Raw genomic sequence first — 21,892 nt, forward strand, 5'->3', positions numbered from 1 at the left:
AGTTTGAATTTGGACTACCCAAGTTACAATGAAATGTAGAGTTTCAACTCTTCTGATGTAATATATGACATTTGAACTCTTACCCAACATTATATATAGCCCTGCCTTCAACAAGGGTTATAGTTCAGTAGCAGTATAGTGATCTTGTATTGATAGCCCAAATGTGTCAATTTTCAAATGATGGATGTGATTGCCTTAAGTATTGCACAAAGGATTGGAACATTTATTCTACTAAGAATACCAAATGACGTTACCCCTCATTTTTCATATGCCTTTCAAATTGTTGTTCTACAAGAAGAGTAGTTGATGACCCATCATTGTATGAACAACTGTGCACAAAGACAGAAGTTGCAGGGTTCAACATCCATGCATGTCACCTTGTCATTTTCACCCTGAAAGGATTTTTGATGACCTGTTTGTTAACCTAGCTCACCCAAATGGTGAAAGTTTAAGAGAGAATGAGAGTGATGATAGAGAGATGAAGGAGAGTGATGATAGGGAGATGAATAAGTGTGATGATAGGGAGATGAAGGAGAGTGATGATAGGGAGATGAAGAAGAGTGATGATAGAGAGATGAAGGAGAGTGATGATAGGGAGATGAAGAAGAGTGATGATAGAGAGATGAAGGAGAGTGATGATAGGGAGATGAAGAAGAGTGATGATAGGGAGATGAAGGAGAGTGATGATAGGGAGATGAAGAGTGATGATAGAGAGATGAAAGAGAGTAATGATAGAGAGATGAAAGAGAGTAATGATAGAGAGATGAAAGAGAGTAATGATAGAGAGATGAAAGAGAGTAATGATAGAGAGATGAAAGAGAGTAATGATAGAGAGATGAAAGAGAGTAATGATAGAGAGATGAAAGAGAGTAATGATAGAGAGATGAAGAAGAGTGATGATAGAGAGATGAAAGAGAGTAATGATAGAGAGATGAAAGAGAGTAATGATAGAGAGATGAAAGAGAGTAATGATAGAGAGATGAAAGAGAGTAATGATAGAGAGATGAAAGAGAGTAATGATAGAGAGATGAAAGAGAGTAATGATAGAGAGATGAAAGAGAGTAATGATAGAGAGATGAAAGAGAGTAATGATAGAGAGATGAAAGAGAGTGATGATAGAGAGATGAAGGAGAGTAATGATAGAGAGATGAAAGAGAGTGATGATAGAGAGATGAAGGTGAGTGATGATAGGGAGATGAAGAAGAGTGAAAATGATGTGTGTGAGGAGAGAGTTAATGAGATTCTGTTTGAAAATAAAAAAGTTAAAATGATATATTCAAAGTCCTTTTTGTTTGGGCAACCTGAGACCGGTACCTAAGTTGCCACAAATGGCGAGTCCAAATTCTGACAAGTGTCAAACCCTAAGATGGACAAATTACTTACTTTTACCTCAGGTGCAGGAAATTTAAGAATTGTTCCCCTGAACAGTTACATTTTCTTCCAAGTAAAAATGTAAACCCCATTCTCTATAGTGATCCTGCCATTGCCCCAAGGGTTACGGTGTAATAAAAACTGAATCTCCAGTACATGATACTAATTTGACAAATTGCACCCTTGTGGTTCATAGAAAGGGGTACTTGAAAACATCTGCGAAGAAGCAACTAAGACAAGCTGTAACATGATAGTGATTGAAAGACAGGATAAATTAGTCATGGTTTGTTTACATTTTATCAAATGACAATCACAAAGACAGCTTTCAAAATCTGTACATTGTACTAGTCCATTCGACTACCTCTTTTACAATTTTTAATAGCCTGGGCAAACATTTAGTAGCCTAAGGCATCAGGCTAGTGAATTTTCATAAAGACTGAAATCGAGGGTCATTTTTTTTACAAAACACTATACCGGAATATGCTTCAGTTTGGTTATACAATATGAGTGCATTCTCATGTAGTTTAGTGCAATTTTCTATTAACCATACCCCATCCCCTGCAAAAAATGAGGCCAAATTGTAATAAGAGTGCAATAAAAATATTGCATTAACAACACTATGATTTAGCAACACAAACAGTCCAATAAAGTTGTTGAAGAAATAAAGCAGCAGCATTCAATCATTAATTTACTCCTAAACCAAGAAATCTGTGAGATAGCCCTACCTTTACTTTTCTGTTGCCATGGTAACAGAACACAGGAGGAGGTTTGACTATTAGGCGATCAACAATTGGACGATTAAGGTGAATCATTCTGTCTATGTAGTTAATTAATTCACTCCAACAAGTATTCTCTGATCACTTTGCCAATATATTTTTACTACATTATGTTGGCTAAACATGAGGGTTGATGTCCAATAATTTCCCATTAAACTGCTGATGGCTCACAAATTAAAATAAAATGAAATAAACGTACATTTATTCCACCATTTACTGTCTAATATTCAAATATTTTGAAAATAATTATCCAAGCTCACTCAATCCAAGTTTGCATTATGAGTTGCACTATCTTGAACTGCACTCACATATCCTTCTGTGTGCTATTTGTGTATCCTTGGAAACAGCAACATTAAGTAACTTTATTGCATTTTTATTTACTGGTTTGTCTTTCAGTCAACTAAAAAGCAGTGCAAAAAAATCAATTCACATCCTGTCTACATCCAAATGCCTTTTATAAGAGAGCAGTGCAGAAAGCTAGAAAAATTACACAGAAAATCACCCAATATTCAACTGGTTCATAATGTTGCAATATCCAGGTAGGAATAGTATTGAAAAGCTTTGAATTTGTCCTTAATCCTGGGTTCTACTGAAGCTCAAAATTGCTCAATGTGATGTTTTAGTTTTGAACAGATAAATCAGTGCCGCGGTGTATGTAAAGGCACCTGTGGTAAGATAAAACAGTCCTCCCCTCTATAGAGACTGACTGTCTCCTAGCATATTGCTGTCTCAAGTGTTTTCTTGGTCACTGAACACAAATCCAGCTATCCAAGCAGTAACTTGAACAAGGAATATTACTTTTAAGTACTTCAAAGATACACATACTGATATAAAGAATGATGGTCTCTTTAAAACTGTAAACACAACGGACATATATTACATTCATAGAAATTCCAACATTTTTATGTCAGTGGGTGATTTTTCAAAAAAAAAACAACAACATTAACTTCAACTTTGCACATCATTTGTGTTTGTTTATATGTTTTGAGAGTTTCAAGATATTCTTAAAGAACAAAAACATACTATATCTGATTTAAGTTTTTGTTACTTATTTCCTTCTTTTATCAAAGGACACATAATCTTTTGTATCCCTTTTGATTTGGGAGTCAAAGTTTGCACATTGTTTTTGCATCCCATTCAAGAATTTTTTCACTAATACAGCGACATCACCAGCTCATTGAACATCACAAAACAGGCACAAGTTGCATGTTTTTGTTGAAACGAGTTCATCTCTTTCAATCTTTAAGTAACAGGGAGAAAATGCAATGGACCAGATCAGGATTCGAACCCGGCCCCCTGAATCTCTAGTCAAGTGCTCTACCAACTGAGCTATCTAACCACCAGCAATTGATCCCGCCTGACTGTCACATTCCTCACTCCTTAAATGTCTTTACACATTAACAACATCAACCCAGGATCTTTATCCCCAGTGGCAGGCATTTTCACCTGTCAGTTCCAGGGGCTGGTCTACAGTGACCTTGATCTCCAACATTTGACCTTGGTTTGGGTAATCTAAAAGATACAGCCAGGTCTTGCAGGCCCAAACTCCCAACCTAGGGGCCATGAGTTTTATGATTTTAATAGGTCTCTCTGGTCATCTCATATCTATGCACTCACTTTAGTTGTTCGGCATTAATGGAGAACTTTAAAGAATTATGCATTTTCACTGTGTGAGTATCTAGGAACCCCAACCAACACTAGAACCCCAGACCCAGGAACCAGTTTGGTTGTACATGGAGTCCAGGAGTCATGTAGAAATTAAATGTGAGTAAACTCCAGATTTGTAATCCAAATTGGCTGAGTATTTTGACGAATACTTGACTTTGTTACACGGTATTATGATATTGTAACAATCCTTTGTTTCGTCTCTGATATATAAACAAATTTCTCTGTAAGCACAATATTGAGATATTGTATCATTATATCCATGCCATTATTTTAATAACAAAGCTTAAGACTATTGTTTTGCTACCCGAGAGGAGATACTGTGTTCTAAATATTCTCATCTAGGACTATGCGCGTTCTGAGTATTCTCATCTAGGACTATGTGTCTTCTGAGTATTCTCATCTAGGACTACATGTGTTCTGAATATTCTCATCTAGGACTACATGTGTTCTGAATATTCTCATCTAGGACTACGTGTGTTCTGATTATTCTCATTTAGGACCAAGGTGCTGTATGAAATCTAAGGTGTTTAACATACATAAGTGACCCTTCCAGTGAGTTTGCCAAATGGCCAGCACTTGAGACAAATGTCATGAGTATTTGAGATATGGCCTTAAAGACCCAACTTTAAGTTAACGCCCCCAAATTTTACCTGTGTCGCGATCAATGATAAGCCGCTGGTCAATCAAACTTTTAACAATAGAGCTTAGGTTGATTGACGTTTGCAGAGACCGTGGTCTACAGCTACCTGAAAAAGATGTTTTGATAACAATCATGGCCAATGATGACCAGCAGTCTTCAGATCTCGAGGAAAGCCCCAGTATACCTGAGTTTTGATAGCATTGACTCGCACCTAGAATATTTTAATTTCTAACGTCCCCTATACAATGCAATTTATCATCGTATTTTCTCTCTCCATCTTTATACATGTATTATAAATTAAACAATCAGAAATCAAACAATAATAATAATAAAAAAAAAAAAACAAACATAAGTTATTGGAATATTTTCTATTAATGATTTATTGTGGCTTTATATTTATAAAAACATGAATTTATTGGCGCAGCACATCAACATGTATAATAGTTATATTGCCCATGCGTAAAACTGTTACAGTAGTTTTAAAAAATGCTTCTGTTTGAGATACCACAAGGATTATCAATTACACAATCAGAAATCAAACAATAGTAAAAAAGCATAAATAAGTTATTGAGATATTTCTATTTATAATTTATCACGGTTTTATATTTAGAGAGAGAGAGAGCGAGAGAGAGAGAGTGTGTGTGTGTGTGTGTTACTGAGATATTTCTATTTATAATTTATCATGGCTTTATATTTAGAGAGAGAGAGAGAGAGAGAGAGAGAGAGAGAGAGAGAGAGAGAGTTACTGAGATATTTCTATTTATAATTTATCAGGTTTTATATTTATAAAGATAGAGAGAGAGAGAGAGTTATTGAGCTATTTATAATTTATCAGGGTTTTATATTTATAAAGAGAGAGAGAGAGAAATGTATAAAACTGTATTAGTAATATAGATGAAATAATATGGCATGGCAATAGTGTTGCATACGCATGACAATAATTACTCATTTAGTCAACGATTGAGAGTAAGGGAGAGAGAGAGAAAGGGGGGGGGTAGACTAGCTATGTGTCAGCTTCTGTTTGGGATACCATCGTTACACAAACACTACGTCCACAGAAACCCTAAAGAGAGAGAGAGGGGAGGGGTGTAGACTTCGTGTCAGCTTCTGTTTGGGATGCCATCGTTACACAAACACTACGTCCACAGAAACCCTAAAGAGAGAGAGAGAGAGAGGAGGGGGGGGGGGAGACTTCGTGTCAGCTTCTGTTTGGGATACCACCATTACGCAAACACTACAGCTACAGAAACCCTACAGACGGCCCATATTGAGGAGTATCTTGATCATTCTTCATTTGGTTGTACATGTACACAGATCTACTTGGATTTATTCATTCTCTCGAAACATGGATATTTTACCTACTACACCCACGACACCGCGAACTCCCAGGACACCAGGAAGTGCCCGGAAACGCCGGGTAATATTATATTTCGGAAATTATTTATATACGATATATAACAATTTAATTATAAGTTTTAAAAAGCAAAGGTTTAGAAATGGGCTAAACCTGTCATTTGCAATACATAAATATGTCCAAGTTTGAAGGTTTACGGGAAATAGAAATGCGGTATGCATGTAGGTAAAAATTTTAATTATTTTTTTGTTGTTGCACAAATCAAGACACTAAGTATAATTTGTAATAACCTGAGAAATTTCCTGTGTATATCATAAAAATATACACAACAACTGATCTCTTGGCCAGGTAAATTCCAGGTAAATAACATTGACCATGGATAAGCTCCGCCCACATTCAGTGATCCGTGGAGCAACCGTACGGTGGTTTTTTTGGGTCTTTAAGAACAGAGATTCTGCATCATGTTAACCATAAAGAACCCTCACTGTATTCAAAACCTCAATCTTCAGAGTTTCTATATGAGTGAACAAATTTCAAATATCCCATCTAAAAAGCATGCCAGACATTATAAACTTATACTGGTATTCAAAACAGTTTAGGGAGATACATGTAATTTCAACAAAATTTCCATAGATCAAAAAACCATGATTATATAAAGAAATGCAAATTTTAAATTCAAACCCCTATACTTTATTTGCTCTTCTGGATTTTTTTTTCAGATAGCACTCAAACCTATATGCAGTATACATGTCTGCTCTTCTGAATTTTTTAAGATAGCATAAAAAAAAAAATAGAATGACAATATTAATATACTACACCCAGAATTTAAATAGTTACATCACAGGATTGAATTTACTATGTAAATTGGTTCAGGTAAAGTAAGGCTAATACTCCTGATAAAACTGCCATTTAAACACCCTACTCCGAGATTACAAATCATTAAATCTAAATTGACAGTTCAGCCTTGAGATTTCTCCTTTGTTTGTTTTATAACCGAAAAGATGTCTGCATTATATTATCAGAAAATACCAAACAAGTCATAAATAGACAATGTTCCTAGGCTGTGATCTGTGAATATCACACAAAACATTTCAATGAGTCTCCTAATATGAGCATTCACTCAATAAAGAAAGTTCACTTTTTTCACTTTCCCTGTATCTAGCTACTTTCTTTACTGATACAATAAAGGTTATAAACCTACTATGTACTAAAGCTATTTCAACATTATATTTGGTTGATGCCCCAATATAGCCTCATGTGTACTTTACTGTGACGGTCTCATGTTTTACAAAATTCACATTGTGACTAAGTTAGACACAACTACTGAGCAACACACAACATAAACTGAGCAATTTGTGGTGGTGAAAAAGAAACACAGAATTAATGAGTGTAGTTTGCTATATATAGCAATACACAAGATGTGGGAGACATATAAAACCCGTCTGGTTTAATGAGTTACCAGAGTTATAGCATACACAAGATGTGGGAGACATATAAAATCTGTTTGGTTTAATGAGTCATAAAACCCATCTGGTTTAATGAGTTACCAGAGTTATAGCATACACAAGATGTGGGAGACATATTAAGTCAGTCTGGTTTAATGAGTCACCAGAGCTATAGCACACACAGATGTGTCAGACAGATAAACCTGTTTAGCTAAGCAGTGACCTTGACCATAGTGACCTGCTGAACAATTGGAATCATCTGCATGTTGATTTTTATCAACTTACTCATCTGCACATTCATAAGCCTAATACTATAAAGTCTGTGAGGTCAAGTTTTCTCCAGTTACCCTTTGCACAAGATTAAATCTGCCTGGGCCTATTAATGACCTTGACCTTGGATATAGTGACCTACTGAGTAATAGGATTGGGATCATCAGCCTTACCAGTAGTCCACTGTACATTGAGACATGGGAGACTGACAAACATGTGCAAAGCATATAATGCTCCCCCTGCCTAAGGAAGGTATGTTATGTTGTTGGTATTACAATTCTGTAAGATGCTTTGCTTTTTCATAAGTCAATGTGTTCTCTCTGTCATATTCAAACATTCGTAACAATTCTTTTCATTTTGCCAGTTTGATGAAATCTGAGGATATCTCACTTTTTAGGCTATACATATATAAAGCTAATCACAATACAAGCATTCTAACACGTGCTTATTTTTTTCTAACATCAGGTATTCTGGTTTCCTTAATCCAGGGAATGATACTTTCAAAATAATATACAATTATAAGATTTTGATAAGGTTATAATATTTTTTTATTGACTTGATGAGAGTATATTGACCGAGGACAAAGTCTGAGGTCAATACACTCTCATCAGGTCAATAAAAACATGTAATGACCAACTATCAAAATGATATAATTATTTCATCATTTTAAAAGCACAAGGTTATAATTTTGTTTTTAAACTCCTAAAAATAGATGGTTTAATTCATATAAACCTTGCTATACTAGAAGTAGAACACTCATAAACCTTGTCCTACTGAATATAAATTCCTTTGCTTTCTGGGTTTACCTAGTAGTATATTATAGTAAGGTTTAAAAGTGTTTTATAACAGAATTGACTAATTACAGGCTTTGAATAATATGACGTTATAATAAAGAGTATTACAGTATATTAGTAAGTGCTCTCTGCAAATGTTACAGTACTGCAAAAGTTACAGTATCAGACTAATGAAGACACTGCTGCTAGTAGCACTGCTTCCAGTAACACACCTGTCCCCAGCAATAAATTTATTTCACTCTGAAGGCTAGATAGACAGACAATGGACAAAGCAAGCCCTCTACCACCTTTTTGTTTCACAGACGGCCTGATTAATAGCTATATTATGCTCATTAAATTGACCCCTGTTTAAAAGTATGAGTGTTCATAATTAAAAATGCTTAATGAAATAAATCATATTTTTACATTGATTCATCTCTCTCTCTCTCTCTCTCTATATATATATATATATATATATATATATATATATGTGTCTATATTATATGTATCTGTGTCTATACACGGTATATATATATATATCTGTCATCTGATTCTTGTCTGTTCGTTGTCTATACAATGTATTTATAGTTTGTATATATATACTGTAAACCAACTTTTATTCGCATGCAAGGTATTTTTGCAAGGTTCACTAGAACTTCATCATCGCGAATATTTCTTGCCGCGAACCAGTTCTTTAATGTTTCTTGTATGTTTAAGATTAGTCATCACAAACTAGTTCATCACTAGTAAATCGTCAAATGAAGTTGTCGCGCATAAAAGTCGGTTTACAGAATATGTCTTAACACAGTAAAATAATTTACTATAGCTGCAGATCCTCTTCATACACATATTGTGACAAATTGTCTGTGGCAGAGATGAAAGCATCTAAATCACAAAATATTTAAAATTTGTCATAATTTGACATTTTAAACAGATCATATAACTATATGCAAATTGCCATGTATTTAGATATATGTACTACAACTGATGTTCTCTTAGTGTGGCATGAGGTGATCAACTTCTGATGTCCTAATTGTGGGTTTTCTCCACTTTATTAATTATCTCATACTTTCCTAAAAGTACCTACATATGTAAACCAGTTTTAATCCATACACAAATAAACCCAAACCATTCATATTTATTGATCCCAGAGTTACCTGAACCAGCACAAGTTGAATCCAGTTTAAATTCAGGAAATTCATTGACAACGTAAACAAATGAGTTTAGGATATGAAGTAAATATATTTCACTGCTGCTTAAAAAATGCAGTATGTAATCTTTTTTTCTCAATATGAAGTGTTGTTTGTTACCTAGCTCCTTGTAGAACTTTTTGCTCTCGACGTAAATTTATACAAGAAGCCTCAAGAACATACAATTTTTAAAAAATGTCATGTGATGCTAAGAACATGGTCATCTGTTATTCATAGAGGACATAGGACAACTAACCATATCAAGCAGGAGATTATCGAGGTCAGCAATCTCCTCATTATAGCCCTCATCCTCTGAGTCGGCCTCATTTCCACTGAGATTCTCCTCATCTACCTCATCACAACGAGTCAACATCCAATCCATCATTAAATTTGTAAACTCTGTCTCCTCAATTATTACATCTAGTTATCAGCCACATTAATTTCCATATTTTTCAAACAGCTCACTGAATGCTTTTCTCTGACATGAAACCTCTTTTATCTGAGTAAATATAAACAGCTTTGCAGAGTGTTTCTTAATCCTCTGGGCAGAACCTACTGATAAAATTCCAACAATCTCACCAAATATTCTTTCCGTCAGACTGATTATAGGTCTCCACAACAGAGCAACTCCAAGCTAATACACGTACACCCGTTTTTGTTTAAATTCCAATTATAAAGGAAAACAAATTATAGATTTAATTTCCAACATCCTTGTGAAGTGTCATTGCAGGTGAATTAATAGTCGTTCCTTGTAGGCCCCTTCATAGAATTCTTATCCTAGCAATCCAAAAATGTACAATATTGACTACCAATAGTTATGACATTTGCTAAATGACAAGTCTACACACAAAAATAAATCAAGTTTAAATAGTGTAAGTTTAAATCAATATACCAAAACATGTTAATCCTTAATCCTTATCAGCTTAGTTATATGACGATAGATGAGAGCCAAACAGCAAAGGGATAGGTACATATAATCTTAAAGGAAAACAAAATTCAATATAAATCACTGCATGATAATTAATTTATACTTTCATGTTTAAAAATCCACTCTTTCCCACTCTTTCATGGAGGAAAGAGTGAATCATTTCTTAAACTATAGCCATTCTTGAACACATGTGATTATGGACACATTCACCCTCATGGCCTTAAAAAGGTTTTCTACAGAAGGGGAGCAAAATTAGGCAAAGGGGTCTGGTCCAGAGCGAAGCTTTAGTAAGGCCCATAGAGTATGAAGCCAAGAGGCTTCAAAGTTTTGGCAGCTTTTTGCATTGAACAACTGTTTCGGGGTTTTTTTTCTTCGAAGTTGAACTAGTTTCATGAAATTGCATGTAAATAAATGTTCTCACAAATGTCTTTAAAGGAATACAAGTTGCAACTGACTGTAAATAAATTGAAAAATAAAAGAACAAATATTTAATATATTTGTGATTGAAGACACATAACTTAATAAAATCAGAGTGAATCTGAAGCAATAAACCCGTCAGATCAACAGAAAATGTCAATTCATGAATCATTGTCATCCTGTCAGTAATTCCTGCTCGTAATCTCCGATGTGCATTGACCTCGGAGGTCACCAGTTCGGAAAAAAGCGAAAGGGAGGCACTGAGCACGTGTTAGATTTGTAAACAATTTAACATGCCAATTGTATAGAAAATCACTAACAAACTAAATCTAAACAAAACAAAATAAATTGAAGCCACATAAAATAAAACTTATTTGAGAGGCTGAGATATTGCCACCTTTTTGCCATAGTGGTCCATTGGTCCGAATGAAACATTTTTAAAATTTTGATGCAAATCATGTATGAAAGTTAAGAAAAGATGCAACCATCTATAATCTACAACCAATAAGTAAATATACATATTTAACTTTTATGTAATTATGTATGTCTGTTTCTCTCTCTCTCTCTCTCTCTCTCTCTCTCTCTCTCTCTGTTAAGGAAGGGGGGAAGAGGATGATGGAGTTTGACTCAACAAGTACTTTATCAATAAACATTCAATTAACATTTAATATCAATCAATCACATGTATCTAGTTTATTTAAAGGTAAGTATTATTTTCTATAAATACATTCACAATTGCATTTGCAGTCATTATAAATGCCCAAGTGAATAAGAGGGATGTCAATTTTCTCTTTAGAGACAAATCAGGACCTACATGTAATTTCTTGATTTATTATTCCTTGGTACCATATCTAAACTATTTTGATAATTCGATTCTAGTTAGATAAGTCTTGGCTGACACTTCAATTTTTGTTTTTGTCACATTTCATAATGCTGTGTGCCAAAGTAAATTCACATTTGTGTTTTTAGCCTAATTAAAATCTAATTTGACAAAAAAAATTGTAAAGAATCAGTCACTTTATAAATCATCACTTTGAATTTTATAAAACTGACAAATTTTTAAGGGGACCTACTAATACAGATAGCAATTAGATTCATTTTTCAGTTGTTGTATATAAGAAAAAACCTAGATGGTTTTGTGAAACAAAGTATTTCTGGTACCAAAAGAAAGGTCTTGTCACAAGGAATACAAAAGCCTTAACACTAACTGTTCAAAAGTTATTGCCTTTAGGTTTAAGTTTTTCAAAAGTAGGCCAAACTCCAATGTGAAGGTCAGAAGACCAAAATGTTTGGTACCAAAAGAAAAGTCTTGTCATGTTAAGGAGTACAAATGTAAAATATGAAGCCCTATAGCACTAAGTGTTCAAAAGTTATGACCATTCATGCAAGGTTAAAGTTTGTGCAGACAAACAGACAGACCAAAAACTGTATCTCCAATTATGAGAGCATAAAAATCATGAAACTCCAATTCCTCCTCTCCTACCTTAGTCCGCAAAATATCTAAACAGAGTCCAATAACTCTACACAGATGCCATGGACTCTAATGACCCCCAGGACGTAATGGGCATTAATAATCATATCTTTATTTCATTCTCTTTTTTATAATTATAATTATGTTTCAGTTAATTTTGTTTTATTTTCAAGTTTGTTTCTGTTCATTTGATTTTAACAGATTGAGTCCAATTGCCCAATTAGAACATTACATCCCAAGTGGATATTATCGTCCAGTAGGGATGTTTGATGAAAATAACCCATTTGGGAGATTGCATGATTATTTTACTTAAGATTATATATATATTCATATAATGCCTGTTGCGATACTATATAAAGTTCTACTAACCAATTATCAAAGGAATGATATTACCAGAAAGAACTCACTAGTCTAGAACAGTGTGCTTTTGTAGGAAGATTGCGATTTTCATTTAGATAGCCAAACGAGTTGTAGAAAAAGTCGCAATGTATGTTCACACCGATCTTTCAAAATTGATTTTTACAGTATTGTACTGTTGAGAACATTGACATTTTCATGTGTTAAATCTGATACCCAAAAGATTGAGAATATATACCTTGTATATTGTATATCATTGGCAACAACAATGGGTTTATTTTCAACCTGCATTAAAATTCAGTGTATTAATAATTTGCCCATTAGAACATCGACATTTTCAAGAAGTAAATGCTCTAACATGTCTCTTTCTAAAATCTTATTTATCTCTACCTTCAATTGTATTCATTAAATTTATAGAAGAAACTTGTAGATTCATTTAATCATTGTACATTTTACCTGTTAATTATTACCTTGCATGACATATTGTAATATTTTAGGAGAGGACTTGTAAGTTGTTAGAACTTGTTCCCATTTGATTTCATCAATAAAATATGTTCAAAACAATTGTATTCACGAGTCTTTCAAAACAATGCTGAATGATAAAATTAAGATAATAAGATAAATTGCAACAGATTGCATGATATACACAATTTACAGTCTATAGGGCTATATTTGTATCTTTCTGTTTGTGGTATGATAGTAAGGGTTAATTGACACTCATTGGTTCACGGTCCGGTAACAGCCCTATCAATAAGAATTCCATAACAATAATTGAGTAATCAACACTGATAAGATAAAGACAACATTTTTATCTTTATGATCAATTCTAAAACATGCAAATTTAAGAATCTGGATTTCTGATTGATAGCAAACCCCTGTAGGACAACCCCCCCCCCCCCCCCATCCCCCACCACCACCACACACACAAAGATCTAAAAAAAAAATCCACAAACATTTTGGGGAAAGTTATATCAATTCACAATCAAAAGAGAGGTAACTCAGGTGTTGAAAGATTACAATACTCCATAAGACTTTATAAAAACAATCTGTACACTGCATTGTGATCCTTTTTTTCTTACTGAAAGTCCATAGTACTTTGTTATTATGTCCCCCATTATACAAACAACCCATTCTATTCCTAATATTCCTCAATAATGATGCATGATTTACATTGTATTCCATATATCAGGGCCCAAATTGGCATATAACATTGAGCATATATATGTCCTCTGGTCGTCCAACAGATTTTTCTGGTTTTATTTTATTTATTTATTTAATAATGAGCCATTTCACCTCTTGCTGAAGAACACCAGCTGTAGATACTAGTAAAAACAACATAATCTTAATTTCTTCATTGACTTTGGATGATCAACAAATTTTCATTTAAAAATGTCTCTGTTCATCCGACATCTTTCAAGATTTTTCAAACTTACAAGCTAATTTATGATAAATTTAACAAAATGATATACTCTAATTAAAGATCTTTATGAACTGTCAGAGAAAAATTAATATATCCATAAACAAAGCCTTCATATAAAGGGGGAAAATGCATTTTTAAAATGCCTTGTTACGTCCAACACGACCTCTAACCAACATGCTATTTCGGCCTAATTTTATGTTTTTCTACTACATAACTGTCTTTTTAGGTGTAAAATCCTAATCTAGAATCATCACTATTTTCCTATCAGAAAATCATATTATCATGATTTAAACAGCTACTTTTAAAATCATACATTTTGTCAAACACCGGCAACACTTTACTGAATACTTAGCCATATATGATTTAAGTTCTAGTATACAGATATAATGTTCATGTAAGCAATGGACATACAGTATTACTCATCATGAACATAGTCAGAGGTGAAATGTAGAGACACAGTATTTACTCATCATGAACATAGTCAGAGGTGAAATGTAGAGACATACAGTATTTACTCATCATGAACATAGTCAGAGGTGAAATGTAGACATACAGTATTTACTCATCATGAACATAGTCAGAGGTGAAATGTAGACTCAGCTGAAATTGATACACCACGTGTAAACACAACATCTTATGTTTTTAATATTTGGATTACAATATTACAATATAATGCAAATGGTAGCAAAAGATGGTGCTAATTAGGACAGAATTAAATAAGTTTTGAAATATCCACTTTTATCAAAAGCAGCATATAAATCACAAACACATGCAGTGATTAACAATGACTAGTATACCTCACATAATGTTCAAATTAACTGCAAGGCATGTAAAACCATCCTATCCATAAATTTATCAAAAACTGAATAAAATTATGTTTGTAAATTATATTCGGATACAGAGGGTAGCAAGGGACAGTGCTACAGGTAATATCAATTCATGTAAAATATTCACTTCTACCTGAAGCTGCATACTCAACTACATACACAGTACAAAAGTATCCCTGTACAATGCTTATTCTATTTGTAAAGACTGTATCATGTAATACATCTCAGTGTATCACACACATTTCATGAAAATCAACCATTTTAATCATCTTTGCCTATTAATAAGCACATATTTTACCATATAAGAAGAATTTTTAGCAAGGATTTAATTTTAGTTTTGGCATAATAGCAAGGGTGTTGAGATTGCTATTTACAAACTGAATATCGCTAACAATTTATCATATATCGGAGATAATAGCTATCTTTCCTGGAAATATGAATTTGCTAAAATTAGCTCTTCCTAAATACATGTATATATTCCCATTTTTACGGAAAAATTGCCTACATTAGTGTCTCGCTAAAAATTCCACTTATATGGTATATGCATGTAAAATACCAGTATAGGTTCAATGAAAGGGAATTATAGTTAAGGAGGTATGCTACACCAGAGAAATTTGATGTAGATGAAAAGTGTAGGATATGTATGAAAATATTTTGAATTTGAAAATTTTCAAATTTACTTTATTTTGTCAAAAAATACAGTTTAAGTAGAAGGTAATCTGAAAAAAATTTAAAACCCCTGCTGGACTCGAACCTGCGACCTACAGTTCAGCAGTCGGTATTCTAACCTACTGAGCTCCTCGGCTAGGTATTTAAATGGAAAAGGAAAAGTCAAATATTGCTGATATCGATTTTGTCATCCATGTTTTTAAAGGAAGTCAGCCATTATGACGATGTAGAGTACTACCTTAAATGCAAAGAGCAGCAGGAGACAATGCCTGCCATATCACAGGACTGGGCACTTGCAAAGGAACAACCACTATCATAATCATATACCTATGGTGTAGGCAGATGTCTTGGGTTTGACACCATGCTAGGACTGGGGATCAAACCCGGGACCTCCCAGTTGCAAAGCAAACACTCTAACCACTAGGCTAGCTACACTATGATCATGCAGGTAATTATATCAAACACTCTAACCACTAGGCTAGCTACACTCTAACCACTAGGCTAGCTACACTCTAACCACTAGGCTAGCTACACTATGATCATGCAGGTAATTAGATCAAAATGAAGACACATGTATATTTTAAGAAATCAAAATATATGTACGATTGGTGAGGATATCATTTCCTCCAAAATAAAAGACAATTTCAGCTTTGCATTCAAACTAAAGGAACTACTGTATATAAAAAGGAACAAGTATATATATACATACTTTTCTGGAACCAGTTCCTGGTCGACTGGACCCCTGTGATCGAGTGCTTCCTGGACGGGGGTATTTGTTTTTACTTGATAAAGGACGACTTTGCTGGGGAAAGTGGGTCTGTAGGCGGCCTTTACTGGTCAGGGGCCGGGTGACGTCATTTGCTTTCAGTTCCTCCTCTGTTTCCTCCCTGATCACTGATATCGGTTCCTCCTGAGACTCCAGCAGCCTTCTTCTAACTGCATTAGTGTGTTCAATATCTTTTTCTGTCGACTCTTGTTCCATTATACAACGAGAAAGAATAACCTGTAAACCTGGCACTATACGGATACATGAACTTCTGTAGCAATCATTGTGATGACAATCCACCCCGCCGTTCACCGCATGGACACTGCAGCATGTCTTATGAATACGGAAGACCTGCACATGGTTTTGATTTATGATTGACACAGCAGTGGTAGAACTGATAAATTGGAATTCGATAGGGCTCTGACGGACATGAAAGGTTTTGAAGTCGTGCTATAATTATGCAAACATATTTTACTTAAATAATGGCACTGATTTTAATAGTGGATAGTGACACAAAGGGAGCAATGGCTCGTCGCCATGGACGCGATAACAACTCTTACTGAAATATTGGATGACACACAAGCCGATAGCTTTAATGGAATGTTTTCATTTATGCTTAACTGTCTATGACCATTGTCACTTCAAAAAGTAATTTAAAGGTATACCGCACACACATCTTTTTTTACCTTTAAATCTCAGGACAGAGCAAGGAGACATTTTCCGGTTATGGGGATGTTATTAAATCAAACTTTGTGTTTTCGGAAGTTCAGTTTATCACTTGAAGAAAAAATAAATCTATCAATATTGTCGGCGCAATTACATTCAGGGTGTAATTGAAGTATCCAAAAAAAAAAAACAAACAAACAAACAAACAAAAAAAATCAACCGAATTGTCATCAGTTTCGTTTTTCATATTTTTTTGGGGGTAATTTTTTCCCCCGGTTGCTTCAACCGGGGGAAAAAATGACCAAACAAAAAATATCAACAACAAAAAATATTAAAAAATAATAAACAGACCAAAAAAAAACAACAAACAAACAAAAAAAAAACCAGTAAAAAAAAAAAAACAACATAAAAGAAGTAGATAAACTCTTAGTCTCGCCACCTTGCCACAGTTTGATTTTTCATCTACATGAAAGTAGCTGCAGATCTGTAGCTCTCTGGGAAAATATTGGGCAGACCCAGAGAGCTACATATCTACAGCTAACACGGACGACACATTAATTTATACCCCCCCCCCCCCCCCCCCCCCGGTTCTACGTACTTTGTGAATTCATGTGTGTTGAAAATTAAATTATGTGATTTTATCCCTTTTTGGCTATTCAAGATTATTCAGAATTGTTAAATATATTCAATGAATCTGACATAAAATAGATATTACAAAAGTATGATGGTAAATCTAACTTTGTATAGGACAAATAAATGTCTATTGTATGTGTATCTCGTTCGCTCGACTCACTACTAGTATCTCGTAGTGATTGCTTATACGCGAAATGCTCAGCAGTCAAAAAAGTATTTCGGATAGCGACTAACTGCAATAATGTAGCCCCCTATCCGATTTTTTTTAAATTCTGACACCCACTCACCCCAATCGGAGAGGGCTACATTATTGCAGCTAGACATCGACACACGTTGGCATGTTAAAGACTCCGCATTGCCACCAGGGTCGATGTGATGTCCGTATCCCAAGATGATGACGATAACTCAGCTGAAAATTATTATTGTTGATTTTGTAATTATAAAGGAGTATTCTCTCGTGCTTTATGATTTCATTGATGTGTTATAAGAATTAGAAATGAAATACACAACAGCTTTTCATACTGAAGAAATCCACCGTACAAAACAATTTAAAAATATTTTTAAAAAGGATGTCATTAACTGTTCACTTGTTCACCTGACTTTTACTACTGCCAGTTTGAATTATAATCTGTAATCCATTGATTGCATATGGTAAATACATGTAGATTCAACTTTTTTACATGTGAAGACCCCCCCCCCCCTCTCAAATTTGGTAACGGTATATTTTTAATCTCGGCTGAGATTCGGCTTGGTTGAGTCCAAATATTCAGCCAAGCCGAATCTCAGTCGAGATTACGATATATTGAGATCCATTCAATCAAGCTGATCGTGATCATTTTATGTTAAGCATGCAGTTACATTTCTAAAGACATATATTATTAGGCTCCAAACTAAAACAAGGAAATAATATTAAAAAGATAACGGCAATCTAAACACCAATATTTGTATTACCAATCATCAAATGTTTTAAATGAAAAAAATCCTTGTAATCGGACTCCCGAAATTTTGCCGATGCATGAATAACCTGAATCTTTCTTATTTTATCGATATGGTTACACGTGTTTATAAAGAAGAACAGACACTAGATATTCCATGATATCATGTTTAATTTTAAGGGTTTTTTGGAAAAAATTAAGTTCTCCCAATGAAGTAATTCAAGAAATCAAAAAGATTTTGTCATTCATTTCTCCGGGAGTGGAAGAAATTATTGCTTCTTTTATCGTTTAGTACATTTGTGTAAACAAGATACCACGATTTACTTTAAATTTGAAAATTTTAGAGGGGGGGGGCGCCGACTGCGCCCCTCCCCCCTCCTTAAACCCGCCACTGAAATGAGAGTTGTTATATAACTTATGTTAACATAGTTAAACGACAACTCAACAGGAATGCTATCAATTTGTATTTCTAAATTCAAATTTGGATTAGTGTTGTATAATTATCAGACGTAGATCTGTCACTTTTGATTTTAAAACGAATCCTGTTTTAAAATGCATTCCGATTTACTCCCAGTAATTCATTTTTTTTTTTTAAATAAAATGTAATATTACAGATACAAACTATATAAAAGATAATACGAATTATCATCACCTGATAGAAATGTTGACGCACAATTGTATAAACAATTTCCATCGCCTAGGATTTTAATAACTCTACAGTCATTCTCTCTCTCTCTCTCTCTCTCTCTCTCTCTCTCTCTTAGCGATTCCAAAAGGGGGGAGGGTTGCAACCCCCGTAACCCCCCTCTAGATCCGCCACTGGGGACAAATCAAACACTCTTGTATGTGTAATCATAATCAATCTCTCTCTCTCTCTCTCTCTCTCTCTCTCTCTCTCCTCCCCTCGCGCAATTGCTGTCAGATACAGCTAAAAAATAAAAAAAAAGCTCAAATTGTTGACGTTATTGATTGAAAATACAAGCCCCCAGACCCTTAAAAGGTATTTTTACTAAATACTAGTACTCCATAATTCGGTACTAAAATGATAATATAGTCTAGTATACAATAAAATTTTCAAAGTTCCAAATCCTAATAATGGGGGTGGGGTTAGTGATGTACAACTCATTTTACCTTCAAAACATATCTTCCCAACCTTCAGTTTGGTGGTTGGGGCGTAGGTATTAACGTACTATTTATTGTGCGTGTCTCGAAAAAATTCCCAAAGTTTGATTTCTTAAATCGGAGAGGGGGGTGCCCTTCAATAAATGGAATCAATTTATAACCTCGACCTTACATTCTTACCATTCACATCTACTGTTAAAAAAAGGGGGGTACCAAATATATATTTATGTACATATACATTATATACCAAAAATGGTAAGAACCCCTCCCCAATCCCGATCCTACATGTGTGTACATGCTTATTGCTATTTATACAAACGGATCCTTGATGCAAATAAGGTTTGAATAAAATCTAAACCATGCACTATGGGTGGGGTGGGGTTTCAATATATTGTTCAGTTTGGGGATATGACCACTCTTCCCCTAGCTATGACAAATCAAGAACGTATGGGGGGGGGGGGGGGTCCTCACCATTGTTGGTTAGGGTTTTTGTCACTATATAACCAGTCTTCCCGAGATAAAGGGGGAATCTCTCTATATAGCATCAGCAATATCTGAATGTCTTATATACTTCTTCCGATTTCAAATGCTCGAGTCAAACCCGCTCTACCGCAGTTGATCAACATCAAATGTGAAAGAACATTACATGTACACAATGTACATTAAAATTCCAATACTCATGGCAGCTAAATTGGAAGATGATAACCTTTATGATACCGGCATACAGGAAAATTGACAGGGACAAATAAAAAATTTAAGAAATGAACTAAATCTTCCATCATTAGATATTAATGAAAGCACATTTTACAAGTACTTGAAGAAATACAATATTGATAATGTTAACATGCAACTACAAAACACTGAACTCTCTAAACGTAGAACATTACTATTTTACAGTAAGTTTAGGAAGAACTATGAATTACAAGACTATTTGAAATTTCCTATTGTGAAAGTAGTACGCTCTAAATTAACAAGACTAAGAATATCTACCCACCCTTTCGAAATTGAAACTGGTATGTATTCAAAACCAGGTACATGTATTCCAAAAGAATGTCGTTTTTTTTGGTCACTTTTGTAAAACTATACTGTTGAGGATGAGTTACATTTTCTATATGACTGCTTTATGACCGTTTAAACATCTATGATAATGGTAAAAGGAAAACAATTGTAAAGTACTATGCAACCCTGTCAATGCAATTCATGCTAGAATTCTATGTGAATGTTTAACCAGGCTGAAGCTAGCAGCCACTAACCAGCAGCCAATAGGCACGTAGAAGGTAGCAGCCACTAAGGAAAATCATCAAAGGACTGAGAGTACTCATAGAAAAATAATTAATTTGAAACCTATTTTAAAGGAAATCTTTAATTTAATTCATGTTTTTAATTAATAAATGTCAATCACAACACTCATAGACAACTTAGCTCACATGAGAGATTGTACACCAATGGTGAAATGGATTTATATCAGTAATTTGTAATGAAAGGATGGAAGGAAATAAAATTGGCCACCCTTTTCATTTTCTCATCTTTTTGAACAATTAACTTACATGCACGAAAGTAGATGCACATTGATAATTTAGCTCACCAGAATATTACGATCTTAGTCATTAAGTAGCCATGAATAGATTGATATGATAGGGAAAACTATATGATGCGGGGTGCTTTATTATCTCAAGACTGATCTTATTTTCATCTGCCAATCCATTTGAAATCATATTGCATTAAAAAATCTTTCTGTAAATTAGCTCACATGAAGAGTGATAACCATTGCTTTGTAACAAAAGAAATCAACAAAAGAAATCTTTTGAGCAAGTGGTGTAAGGAAACAGGATTAAATGAAATACACTTTCTCTGTAATATCTGGCGAATAATACCTCCATCCGGTGACTGTTATAAAAAATTGTGGATTAGCTCATCTGATTTTGACATTGCGCATAACCGACTAAAACAGTATAACACGAGTTTTAATGACTGCTTTTAGAGCTGTAAACTTATGCAGAAGGAACATCAAGGCAAGGTAAAGGATCCCTAGAGCTATCATTCACCACTTTCAGTTTGGGGCTGTAGTGGTACCACCCGGAGGCCCCCGAGGGTCAGGACAGATTTCGAGTCCCTATAGCTACTCTAGGAGGGGGGACAGGGACAATGTGTCCATTGATTGAGGTATAGAGTACTAAGGGGTACTGGATGCCAT

The 21,892-nt window shown here is 34.4% G+C and overlaps 1 protein-coding gene across 9 annotated transcripts in view; it reads right to left on the bottom strand.

The window, feature by feature from the left end:
* Positions 1-17,579, bottom strand: part of LOC125650557 (leucine-rich repeat-containing protein 74B-like) — a 58,065-nt gene extending 40,486 nt beyond the window's left edge. For 5 of the 9 annotated variants that reach the window (XM_056153591.1, XM_048878967.2, XM_048878960.2 and 2 more), the window contains exon 1: positions 16,286-17,579. In XM_056153591.1, coding sequence (XP_056009566.1) covers positions 16,286-16,558 — 273 coding nt within the window. In that variant the 5' untranslated portion in view covers positions 16,559-17,579. Of the gene's footprint in view, positions 1-2,096; positions 2,884-9,743; positions 10,336-16,285 lie in introns of those variants that run through there. The other 4 variants (XM_048878972.2, XM_056153610.1, XM_056153619.1 and 1 more) reach the window with 4 other exon arrangements.
* Positions 17,580-21,892: the final 4,313 nt, after the last annotated feature.

The sequence above is a fragment of the Ostrea edulis genome, chromosome 1 (genome assembly GCF_947568905.1).
Source record: "Ostrea edulis chromosome 1, xbOstEdul1.1, whole genome shotgun sequence".
Lineage (NCBI taxonomy): Eukaryota > Metazoa > Mollusca > Bivalvia > Ostreida > Ostreidae > Ostrea > Ostrea edulis.